The sequence below is a fragment of the Saimiri boliviensis genome, chromosome 7, assembly GCF_048565385.1.
Source record: "Saimiri boliviensis isolate mSaiBol1 chromosome 7, mSaiBol1.pri, whole genome shotgun sequence".
NCBI classification, from domain to species: domain Eukaryota; kingdom Metazoa; phylum Chordata; class Mammalia; order Primates; family Cebidae; genus Saimiri; species Saimiri boliviensis.
Window position 1 is genome coordinate 30,966,954 of NC_133455.1, and position 20,361 is coordinate 30,987,314.

Below are 20,361 nucleotides of genomic sequence, written 5' to 3' on the forward strand. Positions count from 1 at the left end.
TTTTTTTTTAGGCTATTGGCTTTGTTTACTGTTTACATTTTCCTCCTAATAATTTCCTGGCAGTTCTTCCACTGTTTTTTCCTTATTAGATTGTTGTTATTCATAGGTCTAGTCTTACAATTTTAATTGAGGATTTTTTAGTCTTTTGATTTCAGTGTAAAGCTTCTTGAACATACCTGTGGGTACTGCTAAACATAATCCATTGGTTCTTCCAAACCACTTAGCACTTTTCCAAGAGTACAATCATTCTAATGTCATAAGTTATCACCTAAAATATTATTCTTCAACAGTATCTGCATAGCTAGTTGTGTTTTCTGTATCCATTCCTTTATAAAACTATAACTTTTAACTGGAAGAACAGATGACAGTACCACTCTGCTTTAGAAAATGCCTCACAGAAGTGGAGTGAAGAACAACCATTGGAGACCTATTACCATTTGTACCATTGAACCATTCATTTGCTGTCATAGACATGGAAAGAATACAGATGGCTTTGTATCTCTATACCTCAGGATGGTGATAAGCCTTTCTGTTTTCTGTGTTTGTCTGCTAATTGGTGGTTCACTCTGAAAATGTGGTTCAATTCCTGGAATATAACTGAGAACAAACATGGTTCAGAGGGATATAGATAGAAAGAAAAGCAAATTTGACCACTGGCTATAAGGAGGAGCCTAACCCCAGCTAATTCTAGTGGGTGACTTCATTACAAACTACCTTATCATACTGAAAAGTGTTTCACTTTCCCAACAAGATTTTAAATTTGTATTAAAATACCCAATTTTTCTTAACTTTAGGGGTGACTAAAGTTTGCTTACCTACCAGGGAAAATTCAGTTTTAGTTCTTAATGCACAGAAAGACTGATAACAATGTAATTCTTTAAATGAGTTCCAATTTGTCTATTGGTATGACCTTGAGTAGCTTACCACCCATTGTGCATAAGACAACAGGTTATAGAAACAGTTTTAGAAACCTGCATCTCAGCTTTTAGGGAATTGTTTGTATTAACGAAAAGGAGGATAGCATTTTCTGGAAAAAAAAAAACAAAACTGTATTTATACCAACAATATCTAATCCTTTATGCCAATAATATCTAATCCTAAAATCCTAAAAATAACTGTCTGTATACATTCAAAAGGGAATTAACAATGCCACAGGTCTTTCACCTTGTGAAAGGGTAATAACAGATTTATCTCTTTTTCAGTTGCCTTTATATTCTTTTCATTTAAAAATATGAGTTAACTGCTCCATACGTAGAGTCTTATACCTCTATTCCAATTATACTGAGTTTCTTTTTCCAAAGTGTAATATATTTCCACTCAGTATCATCTTGATACATAGCTCCTCAACAATCTTTTAACCATTTCTCCTATTTTTTTAGAATGATTTTGTCTTATGTAATATGACAGAACCATGTTTTTCAAGCCCTTTTGGCTTCTTCTCTAATATAGAAAGCTTTGATTTGCAGAATTCTGATGTGATCATTCACTTTAGATATGGCAGAAAGTCTTGCATGTTACAAAAACAGATTTTTCTTGATTTTAAGACTTTCTTGATATCAGGATGAACTACAAGCTCCTTTGGCTTCCTCCCTAAACTGCTGCGAAAACTTCCTCTTCCTGGGTACTATCTTCTGGAATGCCTTGCTTTTATATGTGCCTTGCTTCACTTGCCACATACCTGTAAATCTATTTTACAGTCTAGAGAATTAAAACTATTTAATCAATATAAACTCCTTTGAGAGTATGGAGGTACAAACCAACACAGTCCTTCACTAATTACAAGTACGGGTTCACAGAGTAATAAGCAATACCTTGCTTTTTGCTCTCCATGCCTTTTTCTGTCACTCCTGGATTACTGCCCTCTGAGAGATAAAACAATGATTAGATTAAAACAATGAAAGAAACGTTGTTCTTTCTCTGGGAGAAAATTTCATTCCCTAGGAGAACACCCAGATCTTTTCCCAGAACTTCTGGGATACAACATGGTATAGTTTCTTAGCTTTGTCATCACATCAGGATATGTCACCTCTCAAGACTTCAGTTCTCCCATACATAAAATGAGATCAGAAGTTCCTTTTAGATTTATGATCTATTAATTGATCCCCAAATTTGAATCTCATTACTAATGACTGTTGCTGGAACACCTGCTGGCATTTTCTGACTTTTTTTTTCCTTTTTAAGCAAGTTTTATGCAAGATTTTTTAGTAATACTTTTGTGTTCCAAATGTGGCACATAATTGATTTTGATTTAATGTTTGTTGTCATAATAGTGCAGCACAAGCCTTTACTAAATTACATATTGCTTTTATAACTTAACTGGAATCATGTACATAGATCACTTTTCCAACAATTCTCCCCTTTTTACTGGCAGATCTTGGTGAATCCTTTGCCAGTAATAAATTGTGCATTGGGAAAGTCCGACTTCCACATTAAGAAGCTAATGACTTGTATTTTTTGAAACCGTATTTGCCAAAACAGTCTCTTGGACATTTAGACTTTTTTAAAGCTCTATTTTCTTTGGCTGGCTTAAAATGTGAATTGAATAATCTCTTTGGTTCTGGTGGTTCTGATGCATCTGTTGCCAGTGGTGGATGTTGGCCTGAGGAAATGTGACTTCCATTACCTAAGGATGAGGAGGCTTCAAATGATTATTAAAGATGTTCATCGAGAAGTTATGCACCTTGGACCTTGTGAAATCAGTCAAGCAGGAAGTAGCATGTTCTTTAGATAACAAACAAGATATAGTTATTGTAAGAGTAGTTAAAGTCTTTAAAACCTTTTTCAGATATGACCCCAATGTGGCTTTCCATGTTTTAGAGAACTCCAAGTCCTCATCACTGATCAACAATATAGTCAAAGTATAATTTAAAAAAAAGGAGCTATTGGTTTATATATAATCATAGCTGTGAAAAATACTGTTACAGATTTAGCTTAATAATTACGTGATTGTTTCATTGTTTTTAACTGTAGGTATTATAATATTAATGTGTATTTCATTTGTTTATAATACCTAAGGCTTACTAATCAATATCAAGATCAACATTTATTGAGTACATGAAGGTTTGTGGGATGGAGGAATAACTTTTGTATTGTTTTAGCCTCATTTTGTTCATTGAAAATAAAAGCTTCATGTCCAATTACTTTGATTTGCCATACTTATGAATATAAAGAAAAGATACAAATGAACATTTGTCTGTTCAATTAATTGCATAACTTAGCCAACTGAAAATTCTAAGTAAAAAATATTTTATCCTTCCTGTGAACTAAATAGGTAGGCAGGTCTATCTGACTACAACTAAAAGAAAGAAGCAAAGCTTAGCAAAATAGTAGACTATATGAGTAGTAACTTTGAGTTGGGATAAATGAAATTAAAGTGACCTCTGACATTTGTCCTTCTCCTTCTACTTTCTATCTTATATCAAATGCAAGAAAGTTTGGATAGAGCTTTCCCTTACGCAGAAAACTGACAGTTATCCACCAGCTGGAAACTTCTACCATGTTACCTATGCTTTGCCATGGCCCCAGTATACAGAGGACCTAGAGACAGATAACTTTTGTCATACTTTTGTCAAAGAATTACAAAAATTACTCTCTGCTAAAGTCAGTGAACTGGCCTCTAAGGAAAGTATATGTGAAGAATGGTTATGCCAGGTTTACAGATTATGATTTTTCCATCATTTTGGCTGCCTTTTGAACCCTCCCCATGTTGCGTGGAAAGTTAGGGAGCTTAGAACCACTCATACTGTGTACAGATTTAATGTTGAGAAGTATTGCCTTTCTATTATGTATTTGTCCTTTTGCATATTTTAAAATTTTCTTGTTATAAGTATTTGTTAGAGAGCAGTAAACAATTATACTACTAAGTTCAGGTTTTAAATTTCTTGCCTTTTCTGATTTGTGATAAAGATAGAAGATTGAAGGAATTACTAGCTGTGTAGTGGGCAGATAATAAATAGTTACATGGTAGTCATGTCAGTGCCTACTTGGTAATATTAAATATGCCTCCCTTGATTCTCATCTCTTTATTTCTCACTAATACCACTGTTGTCATAATAATATAGCTGAGAATATTTTCATACTAATATCACATTTTTCTTACCATCCTTAGGTGGCATTTAATTGCCATGAAAGTATTTATTTTTGAATAATTTGTTTCCAGGAACTAGTTGTTTACTATAACTATTTTTGTATATAGTTCATACAGTCTCTGGAAAATATATTTTGAACTGTGAGCCCCTCAGAACATTCTAGAATTCTCAGTCATATTTGAAGAATAGTCACATACCGACAAACTAACAGATGGCATAGATGCCAGTCTCCATTAGAGTTGTAGAAGGATACTTGGCTACCATAGACTTGAATTCTTTGTTTTTTTTAATGAAACATCAGACAAGTAAAATTAATTTTAATTAAAAATATTTAAAAGGGGGAATAAGTGAAACATAAGAGAATTCAAAATGCAAAATAATCTTTTTAAAAAACTGATAAGCTAATTTAAGGTGCTAAATTTGTCAAATCAGTTTTTCATAAGTGTGAAAGTGTGTTTGAAGAAGATGTTATTTCTTCAGAATTTATTCTCCATATTTTGGTGTCACTGGTATTGAAATTCAAATAATTTAGATAAGGTGGAGGATAGTTTATCTGAAACAGTCCTTTTTAAGCCAAAATGTTTAATTCTTGATTTTAGTTTATTTCACCAAGTGCCAATAAAACGTATTTATCTACCTTAAATTCATCACAGCTCCAAACCCCTGTCCTCATCTCCTGACAGAAGAAAGTAAGGCAAAGAGAGAACACAAGAAAGCAAGTTCGGCCGGGCATGGTGGCTCAAGCCTGTAATCCCAGCACTTTGGTAGGCCGAGGCGGGTGGCTCACAAGGTCAAGAGATCGAGACCATCCTGGTCAACATGGTGAAACCCCGTCTCTACTAAAAATACAAAAAAAAAGTAGCTGGGCATGGTGGCACATGCCTGTAATCCAAGCTACTCAGGAGGCTGAGGCAGGAGAATTGCCTGAACCCTGGAGGCGGAGGTTGCGGTGAGCCGAGATTGTGCCATTGCACTCCAGCCTGGGTAATGAGCGAAACTCCGTCTCAAAAAAAAAAAAAAAGAAAAAGAAAGCAAGTTCAGGGAAGAGAACTTCCGGAGGATTAGCTCAGAGTCATTCTAAGTTTCGCAGGAATTTCCTTTAGATGATGCATAAAATGATAATGAACAGAAGGCATAAACAGAAAAACATTTTAACTTGTGACTTTATATCTTTCTTCTAACTCATTTAAGCAACTCCTTAACTCTTTGGAAGGTGTGACAAAAGGAACAGCACTCTACTGTTAGGATTTGTAAGGAAGCTCTTGAAGATGCACACAAGCTATGGCAGTTGTTATACTTGCTGAAATGTGTGGTATCGTTCTTTTCTCTGATGCGATCATAACTTTTTAGTTTTCCAGCTTTGATTTCTCAGTGCCCTTCTCTTGTCTTTCCCACTGACCACCTCTGCCAGAAATAAGAAGGAATCTCACATAAGTTTTCCAAATTGGTGTATTTTAGAAACACCATGATTCTCACCTTAACTATAAATTTATCTAAGATCATGTTTAATTAATGAGAGAAAAAGTAAGGACCAGAGAAGCAAATGAACTAGGATAAGCAAGTGGGCTCACCTCAGAAGCAAGAGAAGTGCCTTAGAAGTTTTTGAGACCATGAACTTGAGGAAGGCATTTTTAGCACTATATCAAGGATCTCAGATGGTATAAGCATTCATAATGTGGTAGATGGTCCTAGGTCAGAAGATAATTTGTCTTAAGTGGGTCAAAGCAATGTGAGATGCAGCCACATACTTCATTCGTAAGCTAGTTTTTTGGGTGAGGATTATTTTACATTTTGGAGAAAATGCTGTTACATTAGCTATATGTGTTAAAAGGAAATTAAAGAAGATTTCAAAAATATTGAATTTCATTGGGAAAAATGAATGAAAGTTTTCTGTTCTTTTACCTGTAGATAACCTCATTTTTGTGCTTATCTTAATGCCATCATTTAAAAAAATATTTTCAGACCTAAGTATGACTTTCTGAAGATTTTCATAATACAGTGAAACACCCCAGATTTTCTTTTCTTGTTTTTTCCTAGCCCAAGTTCACAAATGACTTTTATTCCATTCATTAGTTAGACCATGTGCTGATGACAAATTGTTATCAGGTTGAAGGCCCTTTCATTGTGGTTTCTGTAGCCACATGCAGTGCCTAATCCAGGCCATCTCTCTTTAAATGGGTGGCTGTTAGATCCCTAAGGGCATTGAATGAGAGAATCATACCAGTTCAAACAAACTACCACTACTGGAAAATTAATTCAAAAGTGAATATGCTATTATGTCAATCAGTAGCATCATCTTTATTGTTAATTACTAAGGATTCTGTTCTTTGTAACTTTTATTACTATATTTGGAGATATTTCTTTAAAACTTCTTGAATAGGTGCAATGTAGTAATAAGTTTTAAAAAACTGATCAGGAGACGTCTGAACTTATTACACTGTTTATTAAATTTCAGTTTTAGATTTAAGGAGTACATGAGCAGGGTTGTTGCAAGGGTATATTGCATGATGCTAAGGTTTGCGGTACAAATGCTCCTATTACCCAGGTAGTGAGCATAATACCCAGTAGGTAGTTTTTCAGCCCTTGCCCCATCCCTCTCCTCTCCTCTCTTACTGTCTCCAGTATCTGTCATTTCTGTCTTTATTTCCATGAGTACCTCATGTTTAGCTTCACTTATAAATGAGAACACATAGTATTTAGTTTTGTGTTTCTGCATTAATTCACTTAGGATAATGGCCTCCAGCTACATCCATGTTGCTGCAAAGGACATGATTTTGCTCTTTTTTTTATTACTGTGTAGTTTCCCATGGCATGTATGTGCTACGTTTTCTTTTTCCAATCCACCATTGATGGGCACATAGGTTGATTCCTATCTTTACTATTGTGAATTATGCTTTGATGACCATGTGTGTGCATGTGTCTTTTTGGTAGAACTGTTTATTTTCCCTTGGGTATCTACCCAGCAATAAAATTGCTGTGTTGAATGGTAGTTACATTTTTAATTCTTTGTATACTCTTAATTAGCAAATTTCAAAATGATTTACTATAAAAATTCTCTTAAAGTTCTTATTCCTGTAAAGAAAGATTTAGAAATTTATAATTAATGTCTGTTTCAAAGTGGAATACTGTAATCATTTGAATGAAATTAGGTATATATTCATAATGGAGTTTTAGCATTAATTAGCCTAGCATAGCAAATCTATAAATTTTAGATGCTACTTTTGCATTTATAATGCAGAGAGGAAAATGGATCTTCGACAGCCCCAAATTATCCTTAAATCAACAAATATTTGAGTAGCTATAGTATGCACAGAAAATACCATATACTTTTTTTTTTGGTGATTAACAAGTGATTATGTCTATAATAAGTATATTTTATGCAGGCATGGGAGGCAGGTTAAGGGAGTAGTGAGTCAATCACATAGGGAAATTTATGAATTGTATTTTCAATTGTATTATAACAATGGATCCCTTACTTTTTGAAATAATTTTCTTAAAGGTTTTTCTTCATAGGCATTCAGGCTAACCTTAGTTCTCACCTATAAAAGTCACAGGTCAAACTGCTAAAATGTATTTATTTTATGAATAAAGTAACAGTAATTGCTTTACCAACTTCCTGGGGCCCTGGTCTTGGCTGCTTTCATTTTGGTCCATTTTTTCATGTGATTTGTTCCTTCACCTTTAAAGATATCTCACGGGAGTCAGTGAAGAATACTTTCTGACTGAAACTGATGTCTTAAGATAATCCTTGAAAAAGGAATAACTTACCATTAGTTTTCATAGAAACCACTGTGTGTGTATATATATAACATATATATATTACTAGTCAAGATTTGTGAGACTCTTTTTGACCCACATATTTAAGTTCTAATTAATAATACTTGATGGTGACAGTATCAGAGTTAATCTCAGAGTCTAGCATTTTCTAGGTCATTAGAAATAAAGTTTCCTTTTTTTTAGATAGCCATATTCATTTTACAGTGATTCAAAGATCTATTTAAATTAATTTCTATTCCTTCACTGAAAGCTTTGAAGAGAAAAGGTCATTGCGCATTTGCTTTCTTTTGTGTTATAATTTGTTCAGTGAACAGTAATCCATTATATATTTTATCTGAAAATTTTATCCTAAATGCAGCATCCTATGAATTTATTTTATAAACTGCAGTCAAATATTTTTAAAATAGCATTGTTGAAAGTCGGAAGGCAGGGGCCAGGCGTGGTGGCTCATGCCTGTAATCCCAAGCACTTTGGGAGACTGAGGCAGGCGGATCACAAGGTCAGGAGTTCGAGACCAGTCTGGCCAACATAATGAAACCCTGTCTCTACTAAAAATACAAAAAATTAGCCAGGCATGATGGCATTCGCCTGTAATCCCAGCTACTCAGAAAGCTGAGGCAGGAGAATCGCATGAACCAGGGAGGTGGAGGTTGCAGTGAGCAACCTCCACTTTTTTTTTTTTTTTTTTTTGAGATTCCATCTCAAAAAAAAAAGTCAAAAGGCAAAGATATGATATAAGTCCACTTTATGAAGTTAAATTTTAAGTAAAAGGAGCCTACTTGGAGGACTGGCTCCCTTTTAACAATCTGTAGCCTCTTTTCAAATTCTACTAGTTCCTGTTCTCTGCAAAGAAAGAGCTTTTTCCATCAACGTATTCAATAGATCTGTTTTTTATTGTTGCATTAGGTAGGGAAGAAAACTTATGTTTTTACGATTCACATTCATAAACTAAGAGGAAAAACTTTAAAATGTAAGGAGAATTTTTAGTTATTTTTAAACTAGGAAAGTAATGTATCTCTCTTGAGTACAGAGGGGTTTTTTTCCTCCTTCTAATCTAAAACTTTAGGAAAATTTCAACATGCTTTATAAAAGGATTTTGTCTTTTGACTTTCTTTAACACAATAAGAAATAAATGTAAATATTGGCAGGCCTATAAACCTCTAAACAGTTTTTTGTGATATAAGAAACTAGTATTTAACTATTAGTGCTGCCATCATAATTTCATTAGTGTGGTTCTGTACACACTTTCTCCAGTGACGCAAATACAGATGTTATTTTTTGGAACATCAGACTTATGGCTGCCTTCTCTCTTCTTCATTACTTATGTTGGACACACTGCCATTTTCACTTGCCAAAAAAAACCCCACAGTTCAGTAGACTTCAGTTTTGAGGTCTTTCTTGTCCTTCTTAGACCACCAGTAGCTTTGTCTGTTGGCAATCAGAAATTGCACACTTCTTTTTGGTGTTTAACAAACCAGACTCTGTTACGTGACCTCTAAGGAAGAATATAGCAAACTAAGCAACATCACTGGAAACAAAGCAGATCCCTTTGGAATGCATTCTTTGGAACACAGGCCAAATTATTCTTTTTTATCAAGCTTTATGAGATTTTTAAGGTAGTGATAAGTCTAAGAATCAAGTAAGATAGCAGTTATATGTATTTTCCTTTACCCATATCCATATACAGAAATGACTAAAGATACCAAATTGTATATGTATCTGTGCTGTTCTACTGTAAGCAGACCCCACAAACTAAGATTCAAATTTGGAGCTTACAGGTTTAGGTTTCTATTATTCTTATTGTATGATCAGTTCTGTGAAGCTAATATTCAAATAGAGGGCTTATCTAATTCTACCAACTTCCCTGTTCATCATTCCCCTCTTCCCACCCACTGCTTTCCCTCACCACCACCCAATATACACTTACTTTGCTGTATTTTAGGAAATTTTTTTCAACCTCATTCTCCTCCCTTCTCTTGTCTTGGCTTTGTAACTTATTTGTATAACCTTTCCAATGATGTCCTGTGGATTATGCTAAAGTATAATAAATAAATCACATGCTTGAGTTTGTAGAAAGACCTTATACCATCAAACCATAGTTAATAGAAGCCAAGAGGTCTTTTTAAATAAGTATGACATTAACTCTGCTCTTCTTCTCTTTTTTCTTAACACTCATATATTTTTTTGTGGAATGTTCCAAACTCCTAACTTACCCCCTTTTATCCTAAATAATTGAATGACATTTAATTATCAATGCCAACTATGTCATTCAAGTAATCAGCTTTCTCCCCTACTATGAAAATTTTGTTACTAAGTACATTGTGTTTTTAAATATATTTCATTCAGGTCTTAGTTTTAGGTAATATATTTCAAAAGTGGTGTTAGTTTTTATTTCTTGCTTACTTTATTTCAAACTTGAGTCTGTTCACATTGGATGTCCCTAGCAAGTGGGCTTTTTTCTTTTTGCTTTTCTCTTTTTGCTCATTAAACTTATATTCCACCTTCTTTGTCTTCCAAACCTATTGTAATACACTTTTCAGAATATCTCAAAAATTGCCTAATGGAACAATATTGCTTTCAGAGGTATGGTTTTGAAGAGAATTTTATGATGATGCTATTTATATTGATTCATCTAACACTTAAGTTTTCATTTTTATCTGAGTCTCAGTAAGCTAAATTTTACTAATTTATAAGATAAAACACAACAGTTACCAAGATAAGTATATAAATGGGCCTGTGAATGACTGCTTTGCCTTTGCTACCTCTCATGAGAGTCTTCTAAGTAACCTGTAAACTCAAAAGAAAGCCTTTGCTTTCCTAACCTTACTTAACCTAGCAGGCTGTGAGAGGGGATGTGGCTATTTTTTTCTTCCATAGCCAAAATAAGTGGTTATGAGTCTTTCAGTAGCTATCTTTTCTGGGCAGTTTTTTAAAGTAAATAAAAATTAAATTTTTTGACATAATACTTTCTGATTAAAAAACTGAAGATTAGATGTAACGATTTAACTTAATTTGGCAAGATCAAATTTGAAACAAGTGTACATATGATAGGTTATATTAAGATTTGTGTATATTTCTAATTGTTTATGTTTTTCATTTTAGACAAACTCCTATCCCATCTTCAAGATATATATTTCAAGATAGCTATGGGAGAGGATTTTAAAAGTTCCTACCACAAATAATAGATATTGGAGGTGACAGATATGCTAAATAGCCTAATTTGATTATTCCTCAATATATACATATTTCAAAACAGCACACTTTACCACATAGACATGTATAATTATTTGTCATTTAAAAATAAAAGTAAAAATAAATGAACATCACAACTGGCTAGTGATGAGTGTGCAACAGCAGTAGAGCGGTGATTGGGCTTTTTCCTGTGTGTTCCTGGGTGTACCTTCCTTCTTATGCCACATGGGGTAGGAGAGAGAGTCCCATGATGTGACTCTGCCTACTTTAAGGGGATAGAATCAAGGCCCTCAAATTGAACACATCACTCTAGTGTTTCTTATCCTTGGGGATGGTGTGAAGAGGAGGAGTTGACAGATTTGATGTCATCTTCTCCCCTTAGAGCTTTACTAAGTGAACTTCGAATAAATGTTTAGTTGTACATCAATTCTCTTCCCTTTTCAAGTAAAAGTATTCATTGTATCACTTCAGCTCGTATTTTAATCGTTTGAGTAACGTTTTCTTTATTTTGGTGATATAAGAAGAGTGAGAATATGATCTCTGTTTTCTATACGGCAGAATTAGTAAAGAATAGCTCAAATGACTTAATTTGGGCTTATGTGATATTGGATAAGACTGATTCTGTTAGGTCAGTGTAAAATGGGTACTTTACTAGATTATACAAGTGCTAGGCATGTGCTAATTTAAAAGTAGAATACAAACTCTTTTAAATAGTGAGGCATCTAAAGGTCTTGTTTTAGATGGTATGTGTAGACATATAAAGGAAGCATTTTTAATGATCAGATTATCTCATGTCCTTTGCTTAGGGTGTACCAGTGATGGCAATAAGAAACAAAATGATATCAGAAGGACTAGACCCAGATCTTCTTGAGTAAGTAATTCTTCTAATATAATGATATTATTACCAAGACATCGACTTTGTCAGTTATAATAAAAATATTTCAAATTCTCTAAATTTTTTCTCTACAGTGTTGTATGGTTGAGGATATCATCTTTGTAAATGGTGTCTTTTATGTTACCAAAAAGAAAAATATCCTATTCTTCCAAAACCAGCCTTTACACATTTTAGGAACAGTTTCAATAGATCAATAATGATTCTATATATCCAAAGGAGCTGGAATTTAATGACAGTTTTGGTTTTTTTTTTTTTTCCTTTTTGTGCTACCTCCTTCTTGGTTTTTTTGTTTGTTTGTTTTGTGCTTTTTTGGTGGGAGGTGATTATTATCTACCAGGGGGTAGATGATTTCATTTAAGATCTTAGTTTGTAGGAAATTTAGTCTACTATAATGTACGTTAAGGGAGATTGAAAAATAAATAGGTTAAAGTTACCCTATGTCTAAGTTAATTGTTATTAAGAAACTAGATACTAATCTATGTGATATTTTTTAACCTTAAAGTATTTAATTCCATATTATGTCGGTTTTATAAAATTTTTTTGAGAAATGATAAAAAAAATTATGGCTCAGAATTTTGACAAAACTATTTCATCCAAGTAAATATGGCTACATAGTTCATCTTGGATAAAATGTATCATAATAGATTCTTCAGAAGAATTCTGTTTTGCAAGTATCTAGGTACTTGTAAAGACTCTTTCCAGTTTGGGGTTGTAGTTCAGCCCAATGTATTTAGCTAAGCACTCCAAGCATTCATTACTGTGCTAGCAGTATACTTTGGAATTTTTACTTTGGCTCTCAGTCCTCCAAGAAAAGGTGTATACTTTGGAGGTAAAACACTATGAAATACTCTTTTTATCATATTTTATCTGCCAAAACATGAAATTTAGGAATTCTTTTATAGTCTGAAAGAATGAATGTCCAACATATATCTACATTTGGTATACATCCAAGTAGCAAACAGTTCAAGTGTAGTGGCATAGTTTGGTAACTTGAGCTGAAGCATCTCCGGGATAGTTGGCACTTGTTCTAGAAATTGTCTCTGACACACACTTTAAAAGCCAGATGGATTGTGATGTATAATTTAATGTGAATCGAACATATAGGTTCCATCCATTTGGGTACTTATTGCAATATATAGGTTGTAAATATATTTAACATTAACTATGACCTCCTTTTGCTTCGGGAAATACATAGACCTCCTATAATAACAGAGAGCTAAATTTACCTTTAAAATTATGACATTTTTCTAGAATAAATATAATAAATGGAAAAGTAGCTCCCTATAAGCATCAGCATATGCTGGATATCCAAGCCTTTTATCTGCTACTGGCTTCATTTCATCCCCTGCCCAACCTAAATCTACTTTATAATCCTTTACTTCAACCCACACTGGCAACTTGATAGTCATCCTTGATTCTGTCTTATTCCTTACCCACTACAGGTGTCAATCACTATGATTTTCTCATTTTTAATATCTCTCACATCTCACCATATGCCTCCATATCCATTGCTGTTTAGCTCACGCCCTCATGATTTGTAATCTGAATTGCTATAGTAGCTACTGATTGGTTTTCCTATTCTCTTTCAAGTCACCCACTGAAGCCTGAGTGGATTTCTTCATACTTCGTCCTTGCTTCACATCTTCCTGTGACCCTCCACTGCCTTCAACATGTAGTCTAACCTCTTAGTATTGTATAGAAATGCTTTTATCATTAAGACCCATATTCTCTCACTAGCTTCATCTCTTGTGATTCTTTCACATATGCCTATTTCATGTAGCCATACCAAACTACTTCCTGCTCCCTGAATGTATCATTTCCCTATTCCCTTTTGGTGTCTTAAATGTTTTCTTCTTCTCTCTGTGAAACTCCCTTCCCCCATCTTATTGGCTTGGCTAACTTGTTATTCTTCAAGACTCCATCAGGTATCACCACCTGACAGAATCCAAAGGTAACTACCATGAGGTGAAGATCCCAGGTCCTTCAACATTTCCTTGTATCTCACTTGGCCAGTTTGAGAGTATTTCATTGTCTATAACTGTTGAGAAACATTCACTTGTGAGGTGGTGCCAAGTTTAAGGGTAAAATTCCAGTAACAATTAACATTGTCTTACAGAAAAGCTGCTCCTCAACCACAGCCTGGAGCCTGAATTCTGACCCATTACCTCATAAGCACATGCCATTGGTCACCAGGGGCACTGGTTGGAATGGCGGTGACTCACTGTAACCTATCATCACTACTGGCAAAGCAATTTTAACTGTCTTTAGCTAGATTTGATAAGTGGAATCAACCACCTTATTAACAAAGGAATTCTGGTGCTTTCGGAATCATGTTTACATAAAAGTTACATAGCCTCACTTTGGGAGAAAAGTATGAGATGATGAAAGAGAAGAAAATGTGCCATCCAAGGCAAGAGTACACTTTTATTTAGAATCTTAGGTACATTTTAAGCCTCAGCCAAGAACTTTCAGTAAAGATTGTTCTGTGTTCTTTTTTATTTTAAAGTATAAACATACGCTTTCTTTTTTTATTAGCTTTAGGTAGTAAGACAAACTCATATAACTGTTGGAAGACATGGCCTAGATCTGCCTGCACTGAGCAAAGGGCAGAACTGAGGTTAATATAGAAATAAATACTGATCAGAAAATATAGTGATATTTGATTGACATGTATATAAAAAATTGGAAGCTGAGAATATATAATTTTAAACCAAAAATATTTACATGATGAAGGAGAAGAGACCCTGGCAATTTTCCTAGAAAAATGACTATTACAGAATTTTAGGAAGTCTATAAAACTGTAGAAAATGCCTGATAATTACTAAATAAAAATTAGATTTTATTCTTCTAAGTAATTATTTTTAAAAATTCAAGTTTTTGAAAATAATCGTTTATATATAACCAAAAATTAGTCCTGTTTAGCTTCTAAAAATTAGTTTTACTACCACTGAGATAAAAAGATAATGTGAAAGAATACCTTTGTCACCAAAATATTCGAAAGAGTTTAAGGGGAAAGAAAATGGAAAAGTTTAATTGGTCTTTGGCCAAAGGTTAATCTGTTTTAGCTTTACATTCAGAAATATAGAATGGGTAAATCATGCCTTAAATATTCTTTCAATCATTGCCTAGATTTTCTTGCTTAGAAAAAAAGAAAAACGTTTCTCCCCTATCCTGTTCTGTCCTCTTTTTTTTTTTTTTTTTTTTTTTGAGACGGAGTTTCGCTCTTGTTACCCAGGCTGGAGTGCAATGGCGTGATTATGGCTCACCGCAACCTCCGCCTCCTGGGCTCAGGCAATTCTCCTGCCTCAGCCTCCTAAACAGCTGGGATTACAGGCACACGCCACCACGCCCAGCTAGTTTTTTGTGTTTTTAGTAGAGACGGGGTTTCACCATGTTGACCAGGATGGTCTCGATCTCTCGACCTCGTGATCCACCCGCCTTGGCCTCCCAAAGTACTGGGATTACAGGCTTGAGCCACCGCGCCCGGCCCTGTCCTCTTACATTTATGTCCCTGAACTAACGTTACTATTGTTACCTAGTAATTGCTACTTTTACTGTTCTAGAATAAACAGATCAGCTTCTGGACTTGACCATCAGCAAGCCATGAAATTCATGATGGTTAAGGCTCAGGAATAAGGCCTGCTTTAGAGATGGTCTACTTACTTGTATTCAGAGTCTACCCTGCCACTTTCTAGCTGTATGAACCTGGTTTGATTACCTAACCTCTCTGAGCATCAGTTTCCTCATCAGTAAAATGAGAAATAAAAGAGTTTACTCCCTTATAGAGTTGTTTAGACTAAGATAGATAATGATCTAAGCACTCAGCACAGCTCTGGGTAAGCAGTAAATGTTTAATAAATATTAGTTGTGATTTATTAATGTTTTAATGGAGGAATATGTAGCAATTCTAGACAATGGAGTTATCAGGCTTTTGGATCACAATTTGTTTATAATCCTTTAGTTGCCTATATAGTGTTCTTAACAAAGACATATTTAACATATACAGAGTAGTTATCTTTTTAAATTACATTCTGTTTTCTCAAACTGAAAACCTATATTGTTACTTTGCTGTAAAGAACAGATTTCTGAAATTGAAATTCAGTTGATCATACTCTTAACCTTGGTGGGAGGGTGCAGCATGCAGCTTATCGATTTGGTTAAAGCAAGCATATAAAAATTGAGTTCAGAACCAGACTTTGAACAGAACTAGCTCAGTTGGGATTTCTCCTGGATATATCTATCCAAAAGACATTTGTACCATCCTCCCAGACAGTGGAATGACCACTCTTACAGTTGCCAGAAATAAAAGTAGCCACCTTCGCCTACTTATTACTGAGACAACAGGGGATTTATTATTGTTAAATAAAAGGATACTGGGAAGCAAGAAAACTTTTTTTTGCATGGCATGTCCAGCAGATTTTTCTGCCCTCTAAGAGAATTCCTTATCTGCCAGGAGGATCTTTACCTCCTGCTATATAATAACATAGTGGATTAAAGATTGAGGTTTTGGCTGGTTGAGGATAGATTAGACCTCCTTTGAACAACTGGACATCCAAAAATAGGGTTTTTACTGTTTCCATTTTGTTAGTTTTTGCTGAGCTAGGTTCTCCATTTTATGTAATTACCAGTCCTCATTCATTAGCTGGCAGACATTCGAAAGTATAGGAAAAACAAAAACTGTGTCAAAAAATTGAGATTGGTCTGCTTCTGGAGAACTTGATCATAAGAATAAGAGAGATAATAGATATATAAAAGAGGAGGTGTTAAAAAGCAGTTGTGGTCTGTCAGTGACTAGCAGAGGAGTAACAGAGAAGCTGCTGAGAAATAAAGGATCCCAAGATCAATAGCAAAAGCCCATCCTACCTAGAACAGCTGCTTTTCTTTTTCTTTGTGATATCAGGCATTAAATTATTTTTGTGGTTGCAGGAGTCTACATACTAAGGCAAAGAACAGGATATACCTATCGATGAAAATTCAAAAGAGAAAATACCAAATGATCTCACTAGCTGCTATGATATCAAAGTCAAAATTGTTATATGTTTAACTACCCAGAGGTCCTTATTAAGTCAATACAATCTCAGCTCATCTGACAAACCACCATTAATGGACAAAAGTACCATGTGACATTATAACTTCGTGTGTGTAGTTGACATTAGTAATTTGAATAATAACTACCTCACCACCTCCTACTCAATATTTTTACTAACAATGTTTTTGTACTTAATCTGCTTTAAATTCAGTGGTTTTAAATGTATAGAAAATGAAAAATGTTTTTAAACTCTTTATCATACATGTTTTCCCAAAGAATGTTTGGTTTTTGTTGTCTTTAAAGTAACTGCAGTTTTAAACACAAATATAAATCTTCCTTTAATGAAAACATGTTAAACCAACAATATTGCTATATTAGGACTCTCTTCATGTTTAGGATGGCAGAAACCAACTCAAACTAGCTTATACAAGAATGGAAGTTATGGACTCTCATAGCTGAGAAATCTAGGTAAGGACAGTATCACAGGATTCAGTGTCATCAGGGCTGCTAGTGGCATTCTTCTCTCCCCACCTCATTCTACCTTTACTTTCTTAGTATAATAAGCCATGCCTCTCCTAGTTTCCTCTCTGAAGCCTGGGAACATATTACCCAGCAAGGCTTTAACATTGCTAGCTTTTCCAGTTGAACAGAAATAGAGCTCCTTCTTCTCCATAACCCAGAGTTCATTTCCAAGGGGACTAGCCCTGTTTGAATTGTGTGCCTTTCCTTGAATCCATCTCCCTCCCCCTCCCCCTCTCCCCCCCTCCTCCCTCTCCCCCTCCCCTCTCCCCGCCCCAGGAAATAGATTCCTGTGATTGGCTAAGCCTAGATTGTGTGATTGAAACAAAGAAGTGGATAGGGAACAGATTTGTATATACTTCATCCTTCTTCCTGTTCCTTTCTATATTTTGGCTCATTTTTAGTTGAGGTCAACCTAGTAACTTCTTTGAATATACACACACACACACATATATATATATATATATATATATATATATATATATATATATATATATTTAGATAGTTTAGATGTAATTAGTTTAAACAAATTTTTAAAAATTTGCTTTTATTAAAAATTGTACTGATAATTTTGATATCACAAATATAAATATGCTTATTAAAATGTAGCCACCAAGTGTTTTTATTGTAACCATCAAAGATTGAAATTTTTAAAAAATATATATGCTATTCATGATATATATTTTTCTGGATTTTGTTAATATAATCTTTTTTGGAAATTCACATATCTTTAAAATAATGAGAGACTATTATAAAGTCCTCATTTCCAAATTTTAGTAGTAAAGTGTGTTTTCTTTGAATTGAGAGAAGCTAACCTTTAGTAGTTTAAAGTAGCAACTTTTTCAAATATGTCTTAAAATTTCTTTCCATGAAAAACAACTTGTAGGGTGAAGTAAGAACATCTATGATCGTAATATACAGAGCCAAATTTTTGTTCCCCTTGAAAATACGAATATCCAGGCTGGAAATGATGGTATTGCTGTGAGTTTTATTATTAATAGTAATATTTTTAAGGCTTTACAATTTATAAAATGCTTTCCTATATATTACCTCATTTGATTCTTACGGTTTGCTTTTTTTTTTTTTTAAATTTTTTGAGATTCTGAAGTCTTGTGCTTTTCTTTTTTATACTCAAAGAGAACTAGTGTATACTTTTTGTTTTGTTCTCCTGGCAATTAGTATAGAATTTATTTTAACTTGAATGAGGGGGCCAGGCGCAATGGCTCATGCCTATAATTTCAGCACTTTTGGAAGCAGGGGTGGGTGAATCACCTGAGGTCAGGAGTTTGAGACCAACCTGGCCAACATGGCAAAACCCTGTCTCTACTAACAAATATAATCCCCGATACTCAGGAGGCTGAGGCAGGGAGAATTGCTTCAACCTGGGAGGCAGAGGTTGCAGTGAGCCAAGATTGCACCACTGCATTCCAGCCTGGGCAACAGAGCAAGACTCAATCTCTAAATTAATTAATTAATTAATTAAAATAAAATGAATGAGGAGCCAGGTGTAGTGGCTTATGCCCGTAATCTCAACACTTGGGGAGGCCAAGAGAGGAGGATCACTTGAAGCCAGGAATTCTAAACCAGATTGGGCAAAAAAGTGAGACCTCATCTTTACAAAAAACTAAATTAGCCAGATGCAGTGGTGTGTATCTGCAGTCCCAACTACTTGGGAGCCTGAGGCAGGAAGATCGCTTGAACCCAGGAGGCTGAAGCTGTAGTGAGCTGTGACTGTGCTACTGCACTCCAGCCTGGGAAACAGAATGAGACATTGTCTCCAATAAATAAACAAAGATAATAATAAGTATTGGTAAGGATATGAAGAAATTGGAGCCCCTGTGCATTGTTGGTGGGAATATAAAATAATGCAGCTGCTATAGAAAAGAGTATTGTGGTTCCTCACAAAATTAAAAATAGCATTATTGTTCAGCACTTCCACTTTTGGGCACGTACCCAAAAGGATTGAAAGCAGAGTCTCAAAGAGATTTTGTATACGCGTGTTCATAGCAGCATTTTTTACAATAGCCAGAAGATGGAAGCAATGCAAGTATCCATCAGTGGATGAATAGGTGAACAAATATGGTATATACAAACAGTGGAATATTATTCAGCCTTAAAAAGGAAAGGAATTCAGACACATGCTGCAACATGGATGGACTTTTAGGACATTATGCTAAATGAAATAAGCCTATCACAGAAGGACAAATATTGCATGATTCCACTCACATGAGGTATCTAGAGTAGTCAAATTCATAGAGACAGAAAGAATAGTGGTTGTCAGCAGCTGGAGGGAGAAGGGAATATTATTAATTGGGTACAAAGATTAAGTTTTGCAAGATGATGAGAGTTCTGGAGATGGATGATGATAATGGTTGTACAACAGTGTGACTGTACTTAACACTACAGTTGGGAAAATGCTAGTTTAAAAAGTTCACTTGCTGGCTGGGCACAGTGGCTCACGCCTGTAATCATAGCACTTTGGGAGGCAGAGGCATGTGCACCACCTGAGGCCAGGAGTTCCAGACCAGCCTGGCCAACATGGAGAAACCCCATCAATACTTTTTGTATTTTGTAATAAATACAAAAATTAGCTGGGCATGGTGGTACATGCCTGTAATCCCAGCTACTCAGGAGCCGGGGGTAGAAGAATGGCTTGAACTCTGAAGGCAGAGGTTGCAGTGAGCCGAGATCGCACCACTGCACTCCAGCCTGAGTGACAGAGCAAGACTCTGTCTCAAAAAATTAAAATAAAATAAAATAAAAACAGAGGCTGAGTGCTGTGGCTCACGCCTATAATCCCAGCATTTTTGGAGGCCAAGACGCATGGATCACTTCAGGTCAAAAGTTCAAGACCAGCCTGG

The 20,361-nt window shown here is 34.9% G+C and overlaps 1 protein-coding gene and 1 long non-coding RNA gene across 6 annotated transcripts in view; one reads left to right on the plus strand and one right to left on the minus strand.

Annotated features, from left to right (window-relative positions):
* WASHC3 (WASH complex subunit 3) overlaps positions 1–20,361 on the plus strand; it is a 104,422-nt gene that overhangs the window by 24,140 nt on the left and 59,921 nt on the right. For 4 of the 5 annotated variants that reach the window (XM_010340222.2, XM_074402331.1, XM_010340223.3 and 1 more), the window contains exon 6: positions 11,864–11,928. In XM_010340222.2, the coding sequence (XP_010338524.1) occupies positions 11,864–11,928 (65 nt within the window). Of the gene's footprint in view, positions 1–11,863; positions 11,929–17,377; positions 17,450–20,361 lie in introns of all 5 variants that reach the window. The other variant, XM_074402332.1, reaches the window with a different exon arrangement.
* Positions 1–20,361, minus strand: part of LOC141585080 (uncharacterized) — a 110,139-nt gene that overhangs the window by 10,625 nt on the left and 79,153 nt on the right. The gene's annotated exons all lie outside the window — the stretch shown is intronic.